This window comes from Xenopus laevis, chromosome 1L (assembly GCF_017654675.1).
Source record: "Xenopus laevis strain J_2021 chromosome 1L, Xenopus_laevis_v10.1, whole genome shotgun sequence".
Lineage (NCBI taxonomy): Eukaryota > Metazoa > Chordata > Amphibia > Anura > Pipidae > Xenopus > Xenopus laevis.
In genome coordinates this window covers 1034310-1053273 of record NC_054371.1, presented here as the reverse complement: position 1 = coordinate 1053273, position 18964 = coordinate 1034310, and the positions used below count along the sequence as shown (strand labels likewise).

Sequence of the window (18964 nt, the reverse complement as noted above, 5' to 3'; positions counted from 1 at the left end):
TTATAGCAGGAGAGCATGAATTTGAAGTGGATGAAGTCAGGATCAGTTAGTAACTTTATCCACCGTCGCTCAGCTGATCTACTACATCTTCTAAGGTACTGAGTTACACTAGTGGGCCAGGGTTGGGGTTTAGTTGGCCGGCTGTGACGGGTGGTAGAAGGTGCAAGGGAGTCAAGTGCTGTTGAAAGGGCATCGTTATAGAGAGAAGCTGCCATATTGGGACAGGAGAGAGTATTAATATGAGATATGGATTGTGCTGATACTGATGATAATTGTTGTGGTTCAAAGGCATTAAGGTTTCTATACATGTGGGTAGAGAGAGAGATGGTTGTGAAGGTGCAGATGAAAGCAGTATCTGAAAGGAGAGTAGATGATGGTCAGACAGAGGGTAGGGAGAGTTAATTAAGTTGGATGGGCAGCATGAATGGCAGAATATAAGGTCAAGAGCATGACCCTCGATGTGGGTAGGTGAGTCGGTCCACTGAGAGAGACCAAAAGAAGCTGTTAGAGAGAGAAGTTTAGAGGTAGCAGCAGAAGCAGAGATGTCAATGGGGATGTTGAAGTCCCCTAAAATGAGAGCAGGTGTCTCACGGGAGAGAAAGTATGGAAGCCAGGCAGCAAAGTGATCCAAGAAGATGGAGTAGGGACCAGGGGGGCGATATATGACAGCAACACGCAGAGAGATTGGAGAAAACAAACGTATGCTGTGGACTTCAAAAGAAGTGAAGGAGAGAGAAGTCAGTGTAGTTAGATTTTGAAACCTACATTTGGGGGAGAGAAGAAATCCCACCCCACCGCCATGACGGCCATCCGGTCTAGGAGTGTGAGTAAGTGAGAAGCCTCCATAGCAGAGGCAGCAGGTGAAGCAGTGTCTGAGGGGGAGAGCCATGTTTCAGTGATAGTCAGAAGGTGAAGGGATTTAGATATAAAGAGATCATGGACTGCTGTTAGTTTATTGCAGATTGACCGTGCATTCCAGAGGCACATGAGAAAGGCAGGGAGGGTGTTGGCTTTATGTGAATTAGGTTTGCAATATTAGAAGTGCGTAAAGTCTGAGAGACTGGACAAGACCTTGTTGAATGCCTGAGAGTAGGAATAAGTTAGGGTACAAATGAGTGAGTTGGACCAGGGTTTGGGGAGACGTCCCCAGCTGCAAGTAACAGTAAAAATGAGAGTGAGACAAGGTGTGACCTAGATTTGATAGTGCGAGCAGTGTATTGTTTGATGGGATGAGAGGGGATAATAGATTTAACAATACAAGATAGTGTGCTTAGCTTGAGAGAGGGTGAGGGGAGCAGTGAAGAGGAGATTTCAATTTCAGGATAGTTTGATGGATGTTGGAGTGCAGAGGATATATGCAGAAGTATAGAGAAGAGAGATAAAAGAAGGCAATCAAATTAAACATCGTTAAACAGTATAATCTGGCTTATCTTGTTGATAGAAGAACTGATGAGCAGTGATGTCCAATGTTTGCTTGGAGATTCTAATCAAACTCTAATCCAACTCTGTCTAACTCTATATGTTGTACTTAAACTTTCTGTACTTCAACGTGATGGACTTAAGATGTTAAATGTGCCATAGCTCTCCTGCCATGCTCACCCCTGCTATGCTTCCCCTAGAGTCAATGTCCTGATATACAGCAAGAGGGTCACATGGGTGAGGGCCAGTAATTGATTAATTAAGACAAGTTACAGAAGAATCTCTGAGTCTGGTCATCTAACAGACATCAATAGCAATAAAATTGACATACCAAACTATTCACTAAAGCAAGCAACAAATTGCTAGATAAATATAAACTGATGCATTTTAACACCTACCCCACAATTGAATAATTGGCAATGGTAATACAAAGATTTGCAGCAGAGTTAAATCAAAAAGTTAAACAAGTTAAAAAAAAAAATATATATATATATATATATATATATATATATATATATATATATATATATATATATATATATAAACAAATACAAGATTCCTCTGCACTCAACCCATTATCAATATATATAAGACAGCGACATTTTGTGCTACTGCTACTAAAAAATGCCTTACCCTTTAAACAAAACAGGGATTGTTTGTCCATATATTGCAATATATTTAAGCTGAACAACTACGTCATAGTCATCCCATATCTGGCCAGTCCTATGCTCAATTTTATCTGACTCATTAAGAATTCTATTGCTTCATTTTACAATATATATATATATATATATATCTCCAAACAAAAATGTATTAAACAATTATTATTGAAAAAGTTGATAAATAAAAAATAAACAAAAGTATAAATTATAATCTCCGAGATTTTTCTTGTTTAGGGCACTAAGGGAAGAGTATTTAATACCAAATGGGAGTGGCCACTCTATTGCACTATATTCTATACTACTATTGAGAGCCACATTAAATACTTAAAGGGTTTTAAGCTTTTACGGCAGGGTAAGCCTATTGTTTTAAAGGGCAAAATGTTCCTTATGGTTAAGAAAGTTGCATAGGTTTTAATCAAATAGATAACAATACTTCCAAGTCTGTAATTCTTATGGTGGAGACCCTTCTAAATGCATACAGCTAATATCACTATTTAGGCCTAGGGGCTTTCTGGTTTGTAAATGGAAAATCCACTTTATCTCTAGACAACATAATTTCGTTATGAAATCTCCACCCTGTTTCCCCCTTGTTGCTTTGTCTATACCTATAGCAACAAATTTGGTGGAATCCCCAATATTGCAGTCAAAGAAGTGTTTAGCTACATTGGAATCTGAATTCCCTTTTTTATACCTAAAATATGTTCTCTGATGTGATTTTTAAGTGGGCGGGAGGTTTGCCCGACATATTGAATATGGCAATAACAATTCCAATAACTCATCCAATATCTCACTCATCGTTGGTGCTGTAACTGCCCAGGCTACATTTTCTGGGATAATTTCTAATTATTCAGCATTAATGCCTAATATAAATATATTATTTGTGTTAATATAACTGTGTTCACATTTTTTGTTCATGCCATACCTGCATGGGAATTTGCAACACCCAACAAAGTCATCGTACCACTGAATTATACAAAGTCTTCAAATTGCCACTGGGAGCACCAATAGCCACCTGTAAATAGTTTCCTTTCTTTTCTTAGCCAGTCTGGACAACTATAAGGCACGTATTAGTTCTTTTAGAAACAGAGACGGTGCCGTTACCATCATGGAATGTTACCAGTGATATATTGAGGTTCTATAGCTGCACTTGTCTGGAAAATATTGTATCATCGACCGGCATGTTGGGCTGATCCCCTGTTAATGAGTGCTGAGTTCCAAGTTCAAGTAAACGCTTTATAAAATCCTAACCAGCCGCATCACATTGTGTCGAAAGCAAGTGAAAGGGGATGATGTAGAGTCTGTTTACTATAGGGAGACACAAACTGTGCCCAATATGTTAGTCACTTTGCTTATACAAAACAGTCCATCTGGGAAGCAATTTCCCCTTTACAAAGGTTTCTCTATATGTAATATACTGATTTGTATCTGCACCTTGTGATCTCCCCATGTCTAATGTTCAGTGCAAGGATTTTTATGTAATTGCAAAGAAATTGTTAGATTTAGTTATTGATTATCAGCTCAGTATATTTATGGAATACAGTAATGAATGTATATAACAGGCAGCACTGGTTTATATGTACCTGTAGCCTTGATACATCTGTGTCTCTATGTCCTGGGGATGTATCTGCTTAGTATCATTTATGGGAATCCCTCCAGGGAATATTTTCTGAATCCCCCTAGTGATCTATAGAAGTTGAAGAAAAACTTAAATATAGATGCAAGAGAATTAACCAATAGGAATGCTGATTAGATTCCCAGCACTATGTCAGCCATCTTGCTCTTATTTTACATACAGAGATTATTGTGCCATTTTGAGGTTATTATATGACACTGGAATGAGACATGGAGATAAAGGACAGCCTTGTTCAGTGCTGGGAAACTGGGCTTAAAGCTTCCAACTCAGGAACAAACAACGTGATTTATACAGCTGGGATTCTCATTGGAGGATTATTTTGCATATTAATGACACAGTTGGCTCTGGAGAGTTTGGGAACATTTTTATTACATAATACAAAAAAAAACATATAAAATCCACATTAGATTACATGCAACACAGGAACCAGTACAGTCTGCATATTCTAATTGTGAATATTAATCAGTCTTGTGCATCAGCTTCTATAGCAGATGTTATTTGACTTGTGCTGGTTTGATCATTTATGACAATCCATAAGCTTAGCCTCCCAACAGCACCCAGAGCTCACTGAGCATGTGAATGACCAGCAGCACTCAAAAGATGGCCGAACAAAGTTATAAAATGGTGACCCCCACTAGACAACTTTGGACTCAAAAATCATTAATTTTAATTTACTTCTCAACCTCTGGGCTGGTGCAGAGAATTGAGAATATTTATGGTTATGTTCAGTATACAAAATAAAGCATTTCTAGAATTTTCTATTTTAGACTTTTGTTCCCCTTTAAAGTTTCCAAATTCAGTTGTAGGAACAAGTAACCTTATTGATACAGATCAGCTGGGATTGTCATTGGAGGATTAGTTTGCATATTAATGTCACTGTTGGCTCTGGAGAGTTGGGAAAAGTTGAATTAAATAATAGCAAAAGCTATAAATCCACATTACAAAGTTATAAAATGGCGAACCCCACTGGACAACTTTGAAAGCATATTTTATTCTATTTAGAATTTTATTCTACTTCTCAACCTCTGGGCTGGTGCGGTAAATTCAGAATGTTTATGTTTTCAGTTCACTATACAAAATACAGCATATCTGTCATGTCGGCTTTCAGGGGTAAAAGTGTCCCAGACAGGACTTTCTTAAATAGGAATAAGTTTGGCATCTCAAATCTACTGACTTTTTTTCCTATTTCAGAAAGCCCACTCAGGGAAAAATAACTCAACTAACAAGGTTTACTTCCAAAACTTTGCATAAGCTCCTTAATGCCCATGAGATTTCTTATAGTATTGCCCAACCTGAAAGTCATGAGGATCATCAATAACCCCCATAATGTTCTAGGATTGATCTATACAGCAAACCAATACCATGGCAACTGCCTATAAAGCGAGCGGTGCAAGAATTCCATAGTGTGGCTGTTGTTATGTTATATTAATATATTGTTATGGAAGGTAGACCTGGGAATGTATTGTATTGTGCTGAATCAGACAGAAGAAACAATAATAATAATAATAATAATAATATTTGTTATCAAACCTCAGTGTGAATAATGTGCATAAGAAAGAGAAATATGTTGGTGCTATAGACACAATAAGTCTGTGTGTTCAGGCTGAATCTCATAGTGTTTGTTGTTAATTCACTGAAGGGAAATGAAGAGTTAAAGATTGTCAGTTCCTTCAGTGGATCAGTCTGTGCCGGGAGTCCCGGGAGTCCTCACTCTTTATACAGAAGAAATAGAAAAGGGAATTATATGTGTGTAACTCCCCAGGGGTCGCACTATTATCAGTCACACCAGGAACATAATTACTCTTCTCACTCTCACAACTTCTCCTGAAACTTTTCTTTAGAAAATAACAGTCTGGCAACTCCCGCGGGAGCCGCTCCCCAAAGTGATTCCAAGAGCAGCTGTGACTTACGGATCAGTTTCTCTGCACAATCCTGCAGGGACTCTAACACTTTCTCATTCAGCCACAAACTTCTTTGTCTTTATTTCTCAATCAATATCCTCAATGTGTCATAAATCAATAAAATAATCATCAAATACAACATTGATCATGTAAATCCAACTGTCACATCAGCACTGGACTCATATTAATATCCATTATTAATCCCAACCCTGCCCAATAAATAATGTAATGATTACTCCAGTTCTGCCCAATAAATAACGTGATTATTACCCCAGCCCTGCTGTTTTGAATATGGTTCTAAGAGTCTCTTGGAAATAATTTACACACCACACCTAATATGTTAAGTAAATCTTTATTACCGATTGTTATATCTGCATCATTCAGTGTGTGCTTAAAGGAGAACTAAACCCCCAATACCAAAAAATAAAACCTTTTACCTGCCTGGCATTGCCCCTCTCCATTTCTGCACTGTGCATTAGACAAAAATACTGTGTCCATCACAGGTAGCTGTGACCATGTTTCCTTTTTCATGCAGTGACCTGGTACAGAATGGGTTGTATGTAGATACATACAGAGGTTTTGTTATGTCTCTGTTGTAAGACAACCACAGTGTCATCAGTAGTACACTGACAGCTGATGTCAATTAAATAAATGAAATGTATGGATAACAACAAGGCTATACTGACTGTTTGGCAGTGGACCATAACCACTGCAATTTCATTCCAAACATTTGATGGAAGCAGAGACATTTGTAATGGTTCAGGCCTGGATGAGTTGGTTACCAGCTGGTATGCACAATAGTGTTTTATTGTATTCTCAACATACTGATCCATGCTGGGAAACCAAACTTTTTTTCTCAAGAGTATTTTGTATTTTGCAATGTTTGCAATGATTTGGTGAAGACACATTGGAGTTACAAATTTATTTCCCCTGAGAACTAGATAGTCCTTAGTGATGAAGAGTTCTCCTCTGACAATAGAGAAGCACTTTCTACTTCTACTGCAGGATCTGGAAATGCAGCTCAGAATTTCATGCCACTTACTGTATTAGTTTGAATTGTTTTATTTATGCCAGAAGAGTTTTGTCTTGTTACTTTCACAAACATGTCCATTGTAAGTTCCTTTTGTACACCACGGGCTGCCATAAAGTTAATATATTACTCTGTAATGGACTTCGGGGAGTATTTCGATGCAGTTGGAAGGAAATATAGTGAGCAGGTTGTTGTTTTTCCCTGGTCTATTAACTATTTTGTAGTCATATCCTTTTAAGTGTAGGCCCCATCTTTCAATATGTGCGGTCATTTTTGCTCTTGGATTCCCAAAGATGGTGATGAGAGCCTGATGATCTGTAATTATTGTGAATGGTGTTTTATAGAGAAACAGGAGAATCTGCTCACATCTAGTGATGGGCAAAATTTTTCATGAAACTGGTGAAAAATTAGCGAAACAATGATTTTTACACCTGCGACAATTCGTCAAAATAGTTGCCGACATCAAAGTTGACGCCGGCGCCCATTAAAGTCCATTTATCGTCACTGGCTGTAAAATTGGCATTGGCATAGGAAACGTTGCCGGCGTAAAAAAATCTGACAAATTTGCGGTGAATTCGAATAAATTCACCCATCACTACTCACATCCCCATACAACAGCCAAACTTTCTTTTTCTGGTTGGGAATATTTAATTTCTGTTGTTATTAAATGGCTGCTTGAATATTAAGTTATGTGTGGGGCTGAGTTATATGGTTTATATTGGACAAGAATCATTCCTAGACCTATGTATAGGTGCACACTTGGAAAATGGTTATAAAACACTTTAAACTGTTTTAAACACAATTTAATATAACATTCTATGTAAGTGCAAACATCTGGATAAGTATGGTCCCACCCAAACTAACTTTATTCCAGTCCATCACCCCCTCCCCTTCACTTGTGTCCATAGAGTGCTCACGTTGAAGGAAATGGGTATAAGATTTCAAGCCCCATTTAGTTGAATAGGTATAGAAGTTGTGGTAGGGCTCAACAGTCTTTTTCTTTAGACCCCACTATTTACAACTAAACCCAACAACGTAGGGGCAAAAAGAGACTTGAAATGTCTCAAACTTCAGGGACTGATAATGGAGATCTTCCCCCTCACAACTTTAAAGTGGACCCGTCACCCAGACATAAAAATTTGTAAAATAAAAGTCCTTTTTAAATTAAATATGAAATCCAATTTCTTTTTTTTATTAAAGCATTCATAGCTGTTGTAAACTCATTTAAAAATATCAGCTGTCAATCAAATATTGCCTACCCCACCTCTATGCCTAGGCATAGAGGCGGGGCAAACAATTACTTTCACTTTCCATTCAGCACTTCCTAGATGCCACTGCTCTCCCCATATTCCCCCAGCTCTCTTAACCATTTAATTGTGTAACCAGTGCATGGGGATGGACATTGGGTCCCTGTCCCCTGGTGCACAAACAAGATTCTGAAATGATACAAGGCTTGTCTTACTAACAGTGTCCACAAAATGGCTCCTTCCTGGTTGCTATAATTATGAGTTCTCAGACTGATGGAAACAATATTCAGATAATGTATACAGTGTAATTAAAGTTAATTTTGCTTGACTAACATGATAAAATAGGATTTGGAATAATTTTGTTTGGGTGACGGGTCCCCTTTAAGTCCAAAGTTGCCTTCCCAAGTGTACCTTGAATGTAACTTCGCCTGAGCTGGATCTCTGAAGGAAAATGGAGACTTTGTTACAGTGATAGGGTCATCAACCTAGATCCAATGAAATGGGTATGCAAAATAGGTACAATATGTTATATAGGATTTAACCCAGCACCAGGGAAATGAGGCATTGTTAGGGAATGAAGCCACAAGGGCCATTATACTTATGGTTCCCTACAGACTTTTATACAAAACAATGATATAAGTCTGTATCTCTGAAGTTCAACCGTTCTTTTCTACAAGGTTGTTTTTTTAAAGAAAAACTTTTATTAATGTATTACTTGGAGCCACCATTATACAAATTACATTATCCTAAAACTCATCTTATTACACCTGCCCAATAAATATTTTGAGTAGTGATGGGCTAATCTGACCATTTTGCTTCGGCAAAAATTAGCGAACCAGCAAAATGCATTGGTCTTTGGGAGTCTATGGGCATCATGTTTGCGGCAAAACTTGGCGAACAATTTTGCTCATGACTGTGAATGAGTAGTATTATCTTGATGACCACAGTCTCTGGGGTTTCCCGTTTATTCTGACCCAAAAAGTCCCTGTTTCTCCTCAGGTAAAAGATTCATATATCGAAGATCCATATGAGTCAGGGCGAAAAGAGGCTCAGGGAATAAGAATGTAGCATAGAAGAGAAATCGAAGTGTAGTGGGTTTTCAGTTGTTACAGTTCCACATTTGCCCACGATTACCATAGAGTGTTAATATTACTCTTTACAGATCACCATAAGTGTGACTCAAGGTGGGTACTCACAGACGATTATCTTAAAAACACACTTATCAGCAAGGCCTGGATGTTACGTTCAGATGTTGCTTTGTGAGTAAGATGGCTCTCACTACTCCAACAGATGGACAACAGCACATAGTGGGCAAATGTGGAACTGTAACAACTGAAAACCCACTACACTTAGATTTCTCTTCTATGCTACATTCTTATTCAAACTATACAAATATCTAACCATTATATGCAGTGTTTTTAATATGTTGAATGGTGGGCCTGGGTGCACATGCCCCAGACCTTTAGCAAAAGGAGTAACCACCAAAAAACTTCAAAAGAGGCTGCCACACAAAATTGTAAAGCCAGAGTCAGATTTACATTCTTATTCCCTGAGCTTCTTTTAGTGCTGACTAATACGGATCTTTGATATGTGAATGAGTAGTACCCCAACTCTGCCCAATAAATAATGTGAGTATTACCCCATAAAATCTGACAAATCTGTCTAATTAAACAAATCATGATAGAATTTATTTTAGGGATGCACCAAATCCAGGATTAGCTTTGGGATTTGGCAAGCATTTGGCTTCTGCTAAATCCAAGTACCTGGCTGAACCGAACTTGAATCCAAATAATCACATGGCTTTTCATCACACACACAGAATTTTTTTTGCCGACTCCATTCTTTTTCTTCTTCTCTGCACATGTTTTCTATTGGGGGTGTGGCCTCTTGATGTACCACAGCAAATCAGCATTCACTCTGCTGTCACTCAACCCTTTCTCATTCACTGACACAGACCAGGAAGCCAGAGATTCTAGACAATGCGGGAGGGGAGGCTGCTTCAATATTTTGCCATAACTTTAAAACAGTACATATTTAAGTGCTAGAAATTCTTAAATTCTCATAACCTTTGTTTAGGCTTTATGGGTTTTTTTAATATTAAAAAATCATGACATTTCCCCTTTAAGTGTAGTTGCTATTGGGGCCCTGTCTTACAAAAATAAAAAGCTGTATAACGAAAGCCCTTTTCATATCAATTTAAAATTACAGCTGTCGGTCATTTATTGCTGTGCCTGGAGTTGGCATAGCAAATAAGCCATAAACTGTTTTTCCTTTGATTCCATTCCTTCCCTTGGAACCATACTTACTTATAAGGTACCAGTACAAAAACAGGCAGACAACAGATGCACTAAAAGAACCAATCAGGTTTGAGATAGAAAAAATTAGATTTAGTGTCACAGTAGAGGCATATGTCACTGTAATGGATCCCCTTTAGTGGAAGCAGAAGTGGGTGTCACCTGGTAAACTACTAACTCCACTACTTCTCCTTGGTGGAGCACAATACTACTCTTGTTATCTGACATGACATGACTAACTCTTGGTGTATACTAAGAAAGGAAACTAGGCTCTAACTATCTAATCCTCACATGATCCCTGTACACTGACTCCACTAAAGACTGGTAACCATAGGGCTGATCTTGAATTTCTATATTGAGGCCTACCTCCACCTCATGCTCTCTGGTAGATCATCCTACTTTTGGAGCAGAGTACAGAAAGAAAGATGAGCCATTGACTATGGGCTGAAAACAATGACTAACTCCCTAAACCAGTTGGAAAATCTTCCTCTCACAAGATAAAGGAAACAGAAATGGGACTTTCTCAGCTTAGTGGAGATAATAAACCCATGCCCACCCTAGATAAATGACTATATTTATAAAATTCACTGCTCTGGAATATATAATTATAAAAAAGTTACAAATATTATGGTTTAGTGGAAAATTTGATATATTAGTAAATTATTTATTTTCAGTGTTTTTCTCTGCTTATGTTGGTTATTGTGTGGAAATTGATGGATAGTATTTATTTTAACACTAATTAATCATTTAAAAATGTATATAATGTAAAAATGTATCACTATATGCATATTTATTATATTTTAGAGATAATCAGATTTTTTTGCTAAACACACACGTTTTTGTATTCATTTCACATCTCAATAAAATTATGTAATATTTTGGCAGAAATATACATATTATACAGATTACTAGCATTCCTTTAACATAGTGACAATAGAATACTTCTGAGCATTTATGCAAAAAACATATAATTAAAACCTATGTGCTGTTTGACTTTGGAGGTTATTTTGTTTTTGTTTCCTAGTAAATTGGTTTTTGTGTTCATTTCAGGTCTAATTAAAATAATGTAACATTTGGGCAGAAATATAGAGGCTAAAAGTCCAGCACTTGAGGTGAGTATGGCAAATATCTCCACACACACAGTGTTTTTGCCTTTGGTGCTCAGATAGGCCGGGATCATTGTGATCCAAACACTGCAGAAGAGCAACATGCTGAAAGTGATGTACTTGGCCTCATTAAAACTGTCCGGTAATGTCCGAGCTAAAAATGCTAAAACAAAACTAACAGCTGCCAGAAGCCCCATATACCCAATAACTGAGTAAAAGCCAATAGCTGAGCCCTCATTGCACTGAATGATGATGGTTCCAGGGTAAGTGTGAAGGTCCAGTTCCTGAAAGGGAGGAGAAATGGACAACCAAGTCATGCAGATTATTATTTGAATGGATGAGCAGAACAAGACTACAGAATTGGACAGTTTGACTCCCACCCATTTTCTCCATGAGCTCCCTGGCTTGGTGGCTTTGAAAGCAACACAAACCATGATAGTCTTGGCCAGGAGAGAAGAGACAGCTATGGAGAAGGTGATTCCAAAAGTGATGTTACGCAGCATGCAGGTTATATCCACAGGGCGACCGAGGAACAGAAACACACTGAGGAAGCTCAGCTTGATGGAGACAAGGAGGAGGAAGCTCAGGCTCCTGTTGTTGGCTCTCACTATGGGGGTGTCCCGGTATTTAATGAAAATTGCCAGTATGAGCACAGTAATTAGGGACAGCAAAACAGAAAGAAATGGTAAAAATATAGAAATCACATCATTTGTGTAGGATAGAAACGCCTCTGTTTTAGAAACACACTGATTCCTCATCTCATTGGGCCATTCCATGGGTGAGCATCTGATGCAGTTTTTGCTATCTGCAATGATGAAAAAAACAATATATAGTGGATAAATCTATCTTGAAATTAGTTTTTGACATTGTGGGGGGTTCTAAATGTTCAGCTCTTTGGTCAACAACTCTCTGGAATTTCATTAACTATCTCATTACTAGGGTGCAATTTACCCTGTCAACCAAACAGTAGGCTGAATAAGAGAGTGTAAAAAGAATAGGAAAGGACCTGAATAGAAATATAAGCAAGCAAAGTTAACTATAACAATAAAATTGTAGCCTCAGAGGGCAATAGGTTTATGGCTGCTGAGGCCATTGCCCCCCCCCCCCTTTGAAAGCTGGAAAGAGTCAGATGATTAGGACAAACAATTCAAAAAGTAGAAACATAAACATTTTGATCTGAACTTATTCTGATGGCATACTTTACCGAAAGTGAAGATGGAGCTGAATACCTTTTTAAAGAAACCAATGAGGTTGTAAAATTCAATAAAATAAATTTTTGAAAAGAAAAAAAGAAGAAAACGATGAGGAATATAGAGCATTAAGTAGTGCTGAAAGTTTGCATTTTCTATGGCTATGAATTTAGCCAGTATTATAGACTTTCCAAGCATTCTTGCTCTACTTATCATTAATTGTTTTTATTTTGTTCTAATATATGTCTGACATACACACTTTGATTTGACAAGTAAATATACTGAATTTACATTACTGAACCAATCAAACCTGTTACATTGGAGATCTCCCCCTCTGAACACTGGGCACAATTATAACAGGAGGGACAGGTCCCCGTCTTTGATGCTTTCCTGAAACCAATTGGGCAGTTGTCTGAGCACTGAGCTCTTGGCTTCTAGAAGACAAATACAATACACAAAAAGGCTTACTACCATGTTATAAATGGATCTACAAGTATTAAAGAGCTGATGAATAAAGCAAGGATCCAAACTCATAAAATTGTTGGGGTAAAGGTTTAATGGCAGATAAGTACAAGGTGGGGGCTACAATTCTATAACTCTGGTCATGATCTCAGCTCATTGAGGCTCACTTGAAGATTTGCTACTGGAAAACTTTGCTGAGGTGCCTTATAGTGATGAAGCGCTGCCTTGAATTGTAAGCATGTTTAAGAACTATTGAGTAATTCAATGATAAAATATATTATTTGACTCCTTTGATTGGACCCAACCCCTATAAAGAGTTTGTAGGGGGTGTGGCCATGACCACTAGACTGTGAGTGTTCCATTTAGTACAAAATGCCAAAGTCTTAATGTCCTAAGAAACGACTTTCCATTTCTAACTGATCCACTACTGCATTCATTTTTTGATAAATCTAACATCAGCAACACTCCAATATAGCTACAGCAAGCAGTAAACACATTTTAAGAATATAAATTTAATGAACGCTGCTCTGCTCTACATCTCATATATTATAATTGAACCCTCTTCTATGGATGAAATTGCTTAAAAGAAAAGGAAGAGACAGTCTCTCACCTGGCCTGTTTTCCATTTTACATTGGCTGGAATAAGTTTCTGTTCTGATGGAGCCAGTGGGTTAAATTCAAAATATTGCACATCTACTTGTTGTTTAGCTTCAATCATGTAGTTATATATGAAATATTGACTTTTGAACTCTCCATTTCCATCAAAAATGTAAGGAGACCACTGGACTGGATATCTAAGAATCTTCAAGTAGTGATGTAACTATAAAGGACGCAGATTTAGACCTATTTAATACTAAAATTTTGCTCATTCATCACTGGGAGCTTCATATAGCATCAATAATAATATTACAATAGCTTCCTGACCCAAGATTTGTATGTGATACAATTATTTATCAAGGGATGCTAGGAAGCTATTTGAAGCTATAAAATAGGATTACAGACAATCTAATAATGTAGGTCTCTGGATGCTTTTATGATAGATCATTGCAAACTCATCTAGTACATCTTCCTGAGGAAGGAAACATCTAGACTATAGATAAGATGGCTCTCTTGTTTATTCAGACCTTTAGAAACAATGCACCAATCTAAGTGGTTACATCTGCACATGGATAAGGAAATTATATTCTCTATGTGTATCAATATCAGTATAGATAGTGTCTTACTCTCTATTACCCTCTAGCAGTTGGAGAGTAAGGATAGTTGTAGTCCTTTTCCATATATACAAGCTAAATGATAGGGTCCAAAGGGGGATTTAATAATAGGCTTGAACATCAGCAGTGTAAATCAGAGCTCAGACACTAACAATAAATAATAAGAGAAAATTACATGTACAGTGTCAGGACCGATCGGCGCGGTAACTCCTTTCGGAGCATCCAAGATGGCGGCGGCCATTGACAACACATGGGAATGCCAATGCCAGAGCAATGACTTCACGTGCATGGCACGAAATTCAAAGTTAAAAACCCTTCCAGGTCACGGTTCAAAGCCCATTTATAGCATTTGTTTTGGACATTCCTGGGTACTCTATTATTCTTGTTGAACTGATCTGTGGACCTTGACCCTGCCTGTTTATCGACTATGCTGTTTATCTGCTTGCCTTTTGAACATCTGCCTGGATTTGGATTTTGTATACTCTTTAATGCTATTTGACATTACGAACTTGGACTTTGATTCCTGGGCTTCCTCCTTGGTCTGGACTACTCCTGCTAGGAGCCGATAGGCTCCCTGACATTATAGTCAGGCTATGGACCCCATTGAGGAAACTGCACCTGATGTTGGACGAGCTCTCCGAGGTCTGGCGTCCCCCATGGAAGAGTATGAAGCTCAGCAGGTCTGTATTGGGCAAGTACTGGATACTCTTCTTTCACGCATGTCATCTGTGTCTCCGGTTGTCAGTAATGCTCCCGCGGCCGTTACTTCTCCTACTGTGGCTTTGTCAGCTGGTGAACCCCGCATTCCTTCACCTCCCCACTATAATGGGGATCCTTAAACTTGCAGAGGCTTTGTTACCCAATCTCTAATCCAGTTTGAGTTTCAACCCTTGCAGTTTTCCTGTGAACGTGCCAAGGCATTCCTCCAAGCCTTCCGTACTGTTTTTGATGCCCCTGGTCGTGTCACCAATGCCTCTTCCCGACTTCTACAGATTCAGCAAGGGATCCGCAGTGCCAGTGAGTACACCATTGATTTCAGAACTTTGATGGCTGAAACGAACTGGAACAACGAGGCTTACACAGCTGTGTTCTATCAAGAATTGTCATCCAGACTCAAAGATGTCTTATTCTCCATGGATCGTCCTGAATTTTTGGAAGACTTAATTAACCTTGGCCCCACGCTTCCAAAGACCCCTGTTGCCTCTGTCACTCCAGCAGGCGTTTGGAAGGACTTTTTCTGTATTGTGGTGGCCAAACTAATTTTGCCAATTCCTGTCCTGTGAAGCCAAAGGGTCCTCTTCTTAAAGATAAACCTGGGATGACAAATGTGGGTGGTATTACTCCCAAACCCCAAGAGAACTCTCATAGGTTTCTTCTGCTGTTACAGATTTGCTTGGCCACTAAGACAATCATTGGCTCTGCCTTCCTTGATTCCAGGGCTCCCGGAAACTTCATGGGTACTCTTTTTGCCAAGTATATGGATGTTCCCCTATTTCCATTGACGACTCCCCTACGGGTTACAGCTATTGACGACAGGCCACTAACGTCTGAGATAATCTCCATGACTACAGGGGAACTACCTGTGCAGGTAGGGACTTTACAGTACATAAACAGAAATTATCGTACCTCATTATTTCCTACCCCTCTGTTCCTGTCGTTTTGGGATTACCCTGGCTTCGTCTACACAATCCCTCCATTGATTGGTCCTCTGGACAGTTTTCTAGTTGGAGTCCTTTCTGTCAAAAACATTGTTTACCTGCCACTCCTCTTCACCATGTGATCATCTCCTACACTAATCTTCAGTCTCTGCCGACCGTCTACAGGGAATTCTCTGATGTCTTCTGTAAAAAGTCTGTGGAATATCTCCCTCCTCATCGGCACTATGACTGCCCTGTCAATCTTCTTCCTGGAACCATGCCCCCTAGAGGACGTACTTATCCAGGAGAACCTCCAGCGGAAGGTTTTATTCATCCCTCTACCTCTCCAGCAGGGGCAGGTTTCTTCTTCATGGAGAAGAAGAATGGTGGTCTACGTCCTTGTATTGACTACCATGGACTTAATAAAATTACGGTTAAAAACCGATACCCCTTGCCTCTCATCTCAGAAATGTTTGATCGACTGAAAGGGGCTAAGGTTTTCACCAAGTTGGATCTACGTGTGGCTTGCAACCTCATTCGCATCCGTGAAGGGGACAAATGGAAGACAGAATTCAACACCCAGGATGGGCATTACAAATATCTTGGGATGCCCTTTGGTCTCTGCAACACCCCGCTGTCTTCCAAAATCCATGGTCATGAGATGATCTTCTGCAAAGACTTGGAAAGTCATCGCTCCCAGGTGAAAGAGGTATTCTCTTATCCGAGGAAGACTTCTCTCTTTGCCAAGTTGGCGAAGTGTGTTTTCGAGTTATCCAAGATCTTTTTTCTCGGCTTCATCATCTCCCCAGAGGGCTTCAAGATGGACTCCGCCAAAGTTTCTGCGATCCAAGAGTGGCCCCTTCCATTGAGCACCAAGGCCATCCAAAGATTCATTGGGTTTTCCTCCTGTATTGCTCCCATTCTTGTTCTTATCCAAAAAGGGGGTAAACCTTATTTGTGGCCTCCTTCAGCCATAGAAGCATTCTAATTCCTGAAAGATGCTTTCACCTCTGCCTCAGTCCTTCGCCACCCGGATCCTCCGTTACCCGTCTTCATTGAGGCGGACGTTTCCAATGTGGGGGCTGGTGCTATTCTTTCCCACATACACTCTGCTGATGGGAAGCTACATCCCTGTACATACTTATCCAAGAAATTCTCTCCCACGGAGCAGAACTATGATGTTGAGACCTGTGAACTCCTGTCGGTAAAGCTCGCCCTCGAAGAGTGGCGCACCACCTCTTAGAGGGGGCCTCAAATCCAGTCACTATCTAAACTGACTATAAAAACCTAGAATTCATACAATCTCTGAAGAGGCTGAATCCCCGGCAGGCAAGGTGGTTCCCGCTTTAACTTCGTCTTGATCTATCGCCCTGGCTCCAAGAATTGGAAAGCGATGCACTATCCCAAAGCTTCACTCCGGTGGATCATCTCCCTGAAAGGCAAGATCCTATAATTCCTCCCGCCAGAATTATTGAATCTCTTTTTCCTCAATTTGCCGAGCAAATCCTGGCTGGTCAGTCCTCCGCTCCTATTAATACACCTATTGGGATGGCGTGTGTACCCCTTGAACTTCTTCTGCCCAATTTGCAACAGACTCATTGTTCTAAGCAGGCTAGATACCCTGGTCCTGAAAAGACTCTAGAGCTTCTACGAAGCTTAGTCTGGTGGACGACTATCCGCAAGGACGTCAAAGACTTTGTTGCTGCTTGTACTATTTGTGCCACCTCTAAGACTAGCCATACTCGTCCCAGTGGTCTTTTACTACCTCTACCCACTCCCTCTCATCCTTGGACTAATCTAGCAATGGACTTCATTGTAGAACTTCCACCCTCTAAGGGAACTCTGTCACCTGGGTAAAGCAATAAATCCAGCAGCACTCTGATATGTGATTCAATTGTTTATTCGAATAAACAATTGAATCACATATCAGAGTGCTGCTGGATTTATTGCTTTACTGTGGATGTATTCCTTGGCAGAGAGAAACACAGCTGTGCACCAGACGCTTCAAAAGGCGACTCAGTGTAAGTGTGGCACCATTACTGATTTGACTGTCATCTGGGTAGTTATAGATCACTTCAGTAAGATGGCACATATTCCCCTGCGAAAACTTCCCTCGGCAGTGGAACTGTCCCAGCTGTTCATCCAATTCATCTTTCAACTGCACGGCTTCCCGGCAGAGATAGTCTCTGATAAAGGAACTCAATTCACGGCTAGGTTCTGGCAATCCTTATGTAAAGATTTGGGCATCACTCTTCAGTTCTCTTTTGCCTACCATCCCCAAACCAATGGGGCAGCGGAGCGAGTGAATCAAGCATTAGAACAGTTCTTGAGGAATCATATTTCCCTCTGTCAAGACAATTGGTCCGATCTTCTCCCGTGGGTGGAATTCGCTCATAACAATGCATGTGACACATCCACTGGAAGATCTCCTTTTATGTCTGTTTACGGTCAACATCCTCAAGCCTTCCCTCAAGACTTCTTCTTGTCGGATATTCCCGCTGCGGATGATCATGTCTGCTATTTGAGCTGCAACCAAAGCAAATTTGGAAAAGAGTGCCCTAGTGCATAAGACTTTTGCTGATCGTAGATGGAGATCTGTAATGGAGTCTGAGCTGGGATCCCAAAATGGTGACCAAGATGGCGTCCAAGATGGTGGCTCCCTGGTTCCTCACGGACGCAGCCGGATGACGCCGACCTCTTCCCGCACTTGGATTGGTCGCCGGCAACGGAATGGGCGTCAGTCGCATACGTCAGCGCGTCGGTCGCTGACGTCAGCGCGTCCACGCACACGTCATGACGCCGATGCGTCCAAAATTGGTGCCAAATCTGGGCCTATAAGAAGGAACTCTGGAAAGTCATCAGTGCCCAATTATAGGTTTTAGCTTGCTATTCCTGGGTGTGTTCTTGTGATATTCTTGCTTATTGTGTACCGACCTCTTGCCTGGATTCTTCGACATTGAACCTCTTCTGCCTGGACTGATATTGTTGCCTGTTTGACCATTCTTTCATCTCATCCCAATCTGTACCGCGAACTTGGACTTTTGCTATCTCCTCCCTTGGTCCTCACTACCTCTAAGGCCTTTTGGCCTTACATTATAATTGGGCCATGGACCCTTCGGAGGAAAACCCTGCTCCGCCTGATGTCGGTGGAGCGCTTCGGGGACTGGCTTCT

The 18964-nt window shown here is 40.0% G+C and overlaps 1 protein-coding gene across 1 annotated transcript in view; it reads right to left on the bottom strand.

The window, feature by feature from the left end:
• Positions 1 to 11138: 11138 nt before the first annotated feature.
• The window catches only part of LOC108704868 (vomeronasal type-2 receptor 26), a 28220-nt gene continuing 20394 nt past the window's right edge, over positions 11139 to 18964 (bottom strand). The window contains exons 4-6 of the mRNA XM_018241570.1: positions 13555 to 13764; positions 12793 to 12916; positions 11139 to 12097 (exon numbers count right to left, since the gene is read on the bottom strand). Coding sequence (XP_018097059.1) covers positions 11139 to 12097; positions 12793 to 12916; positions 13555 to 13764 — 1293 coding nt within the window. The remainder of the gene's footprint in view (positions 12098 to 12792; positions 12917 to 13554; positions 13765 to 18964) is intronic.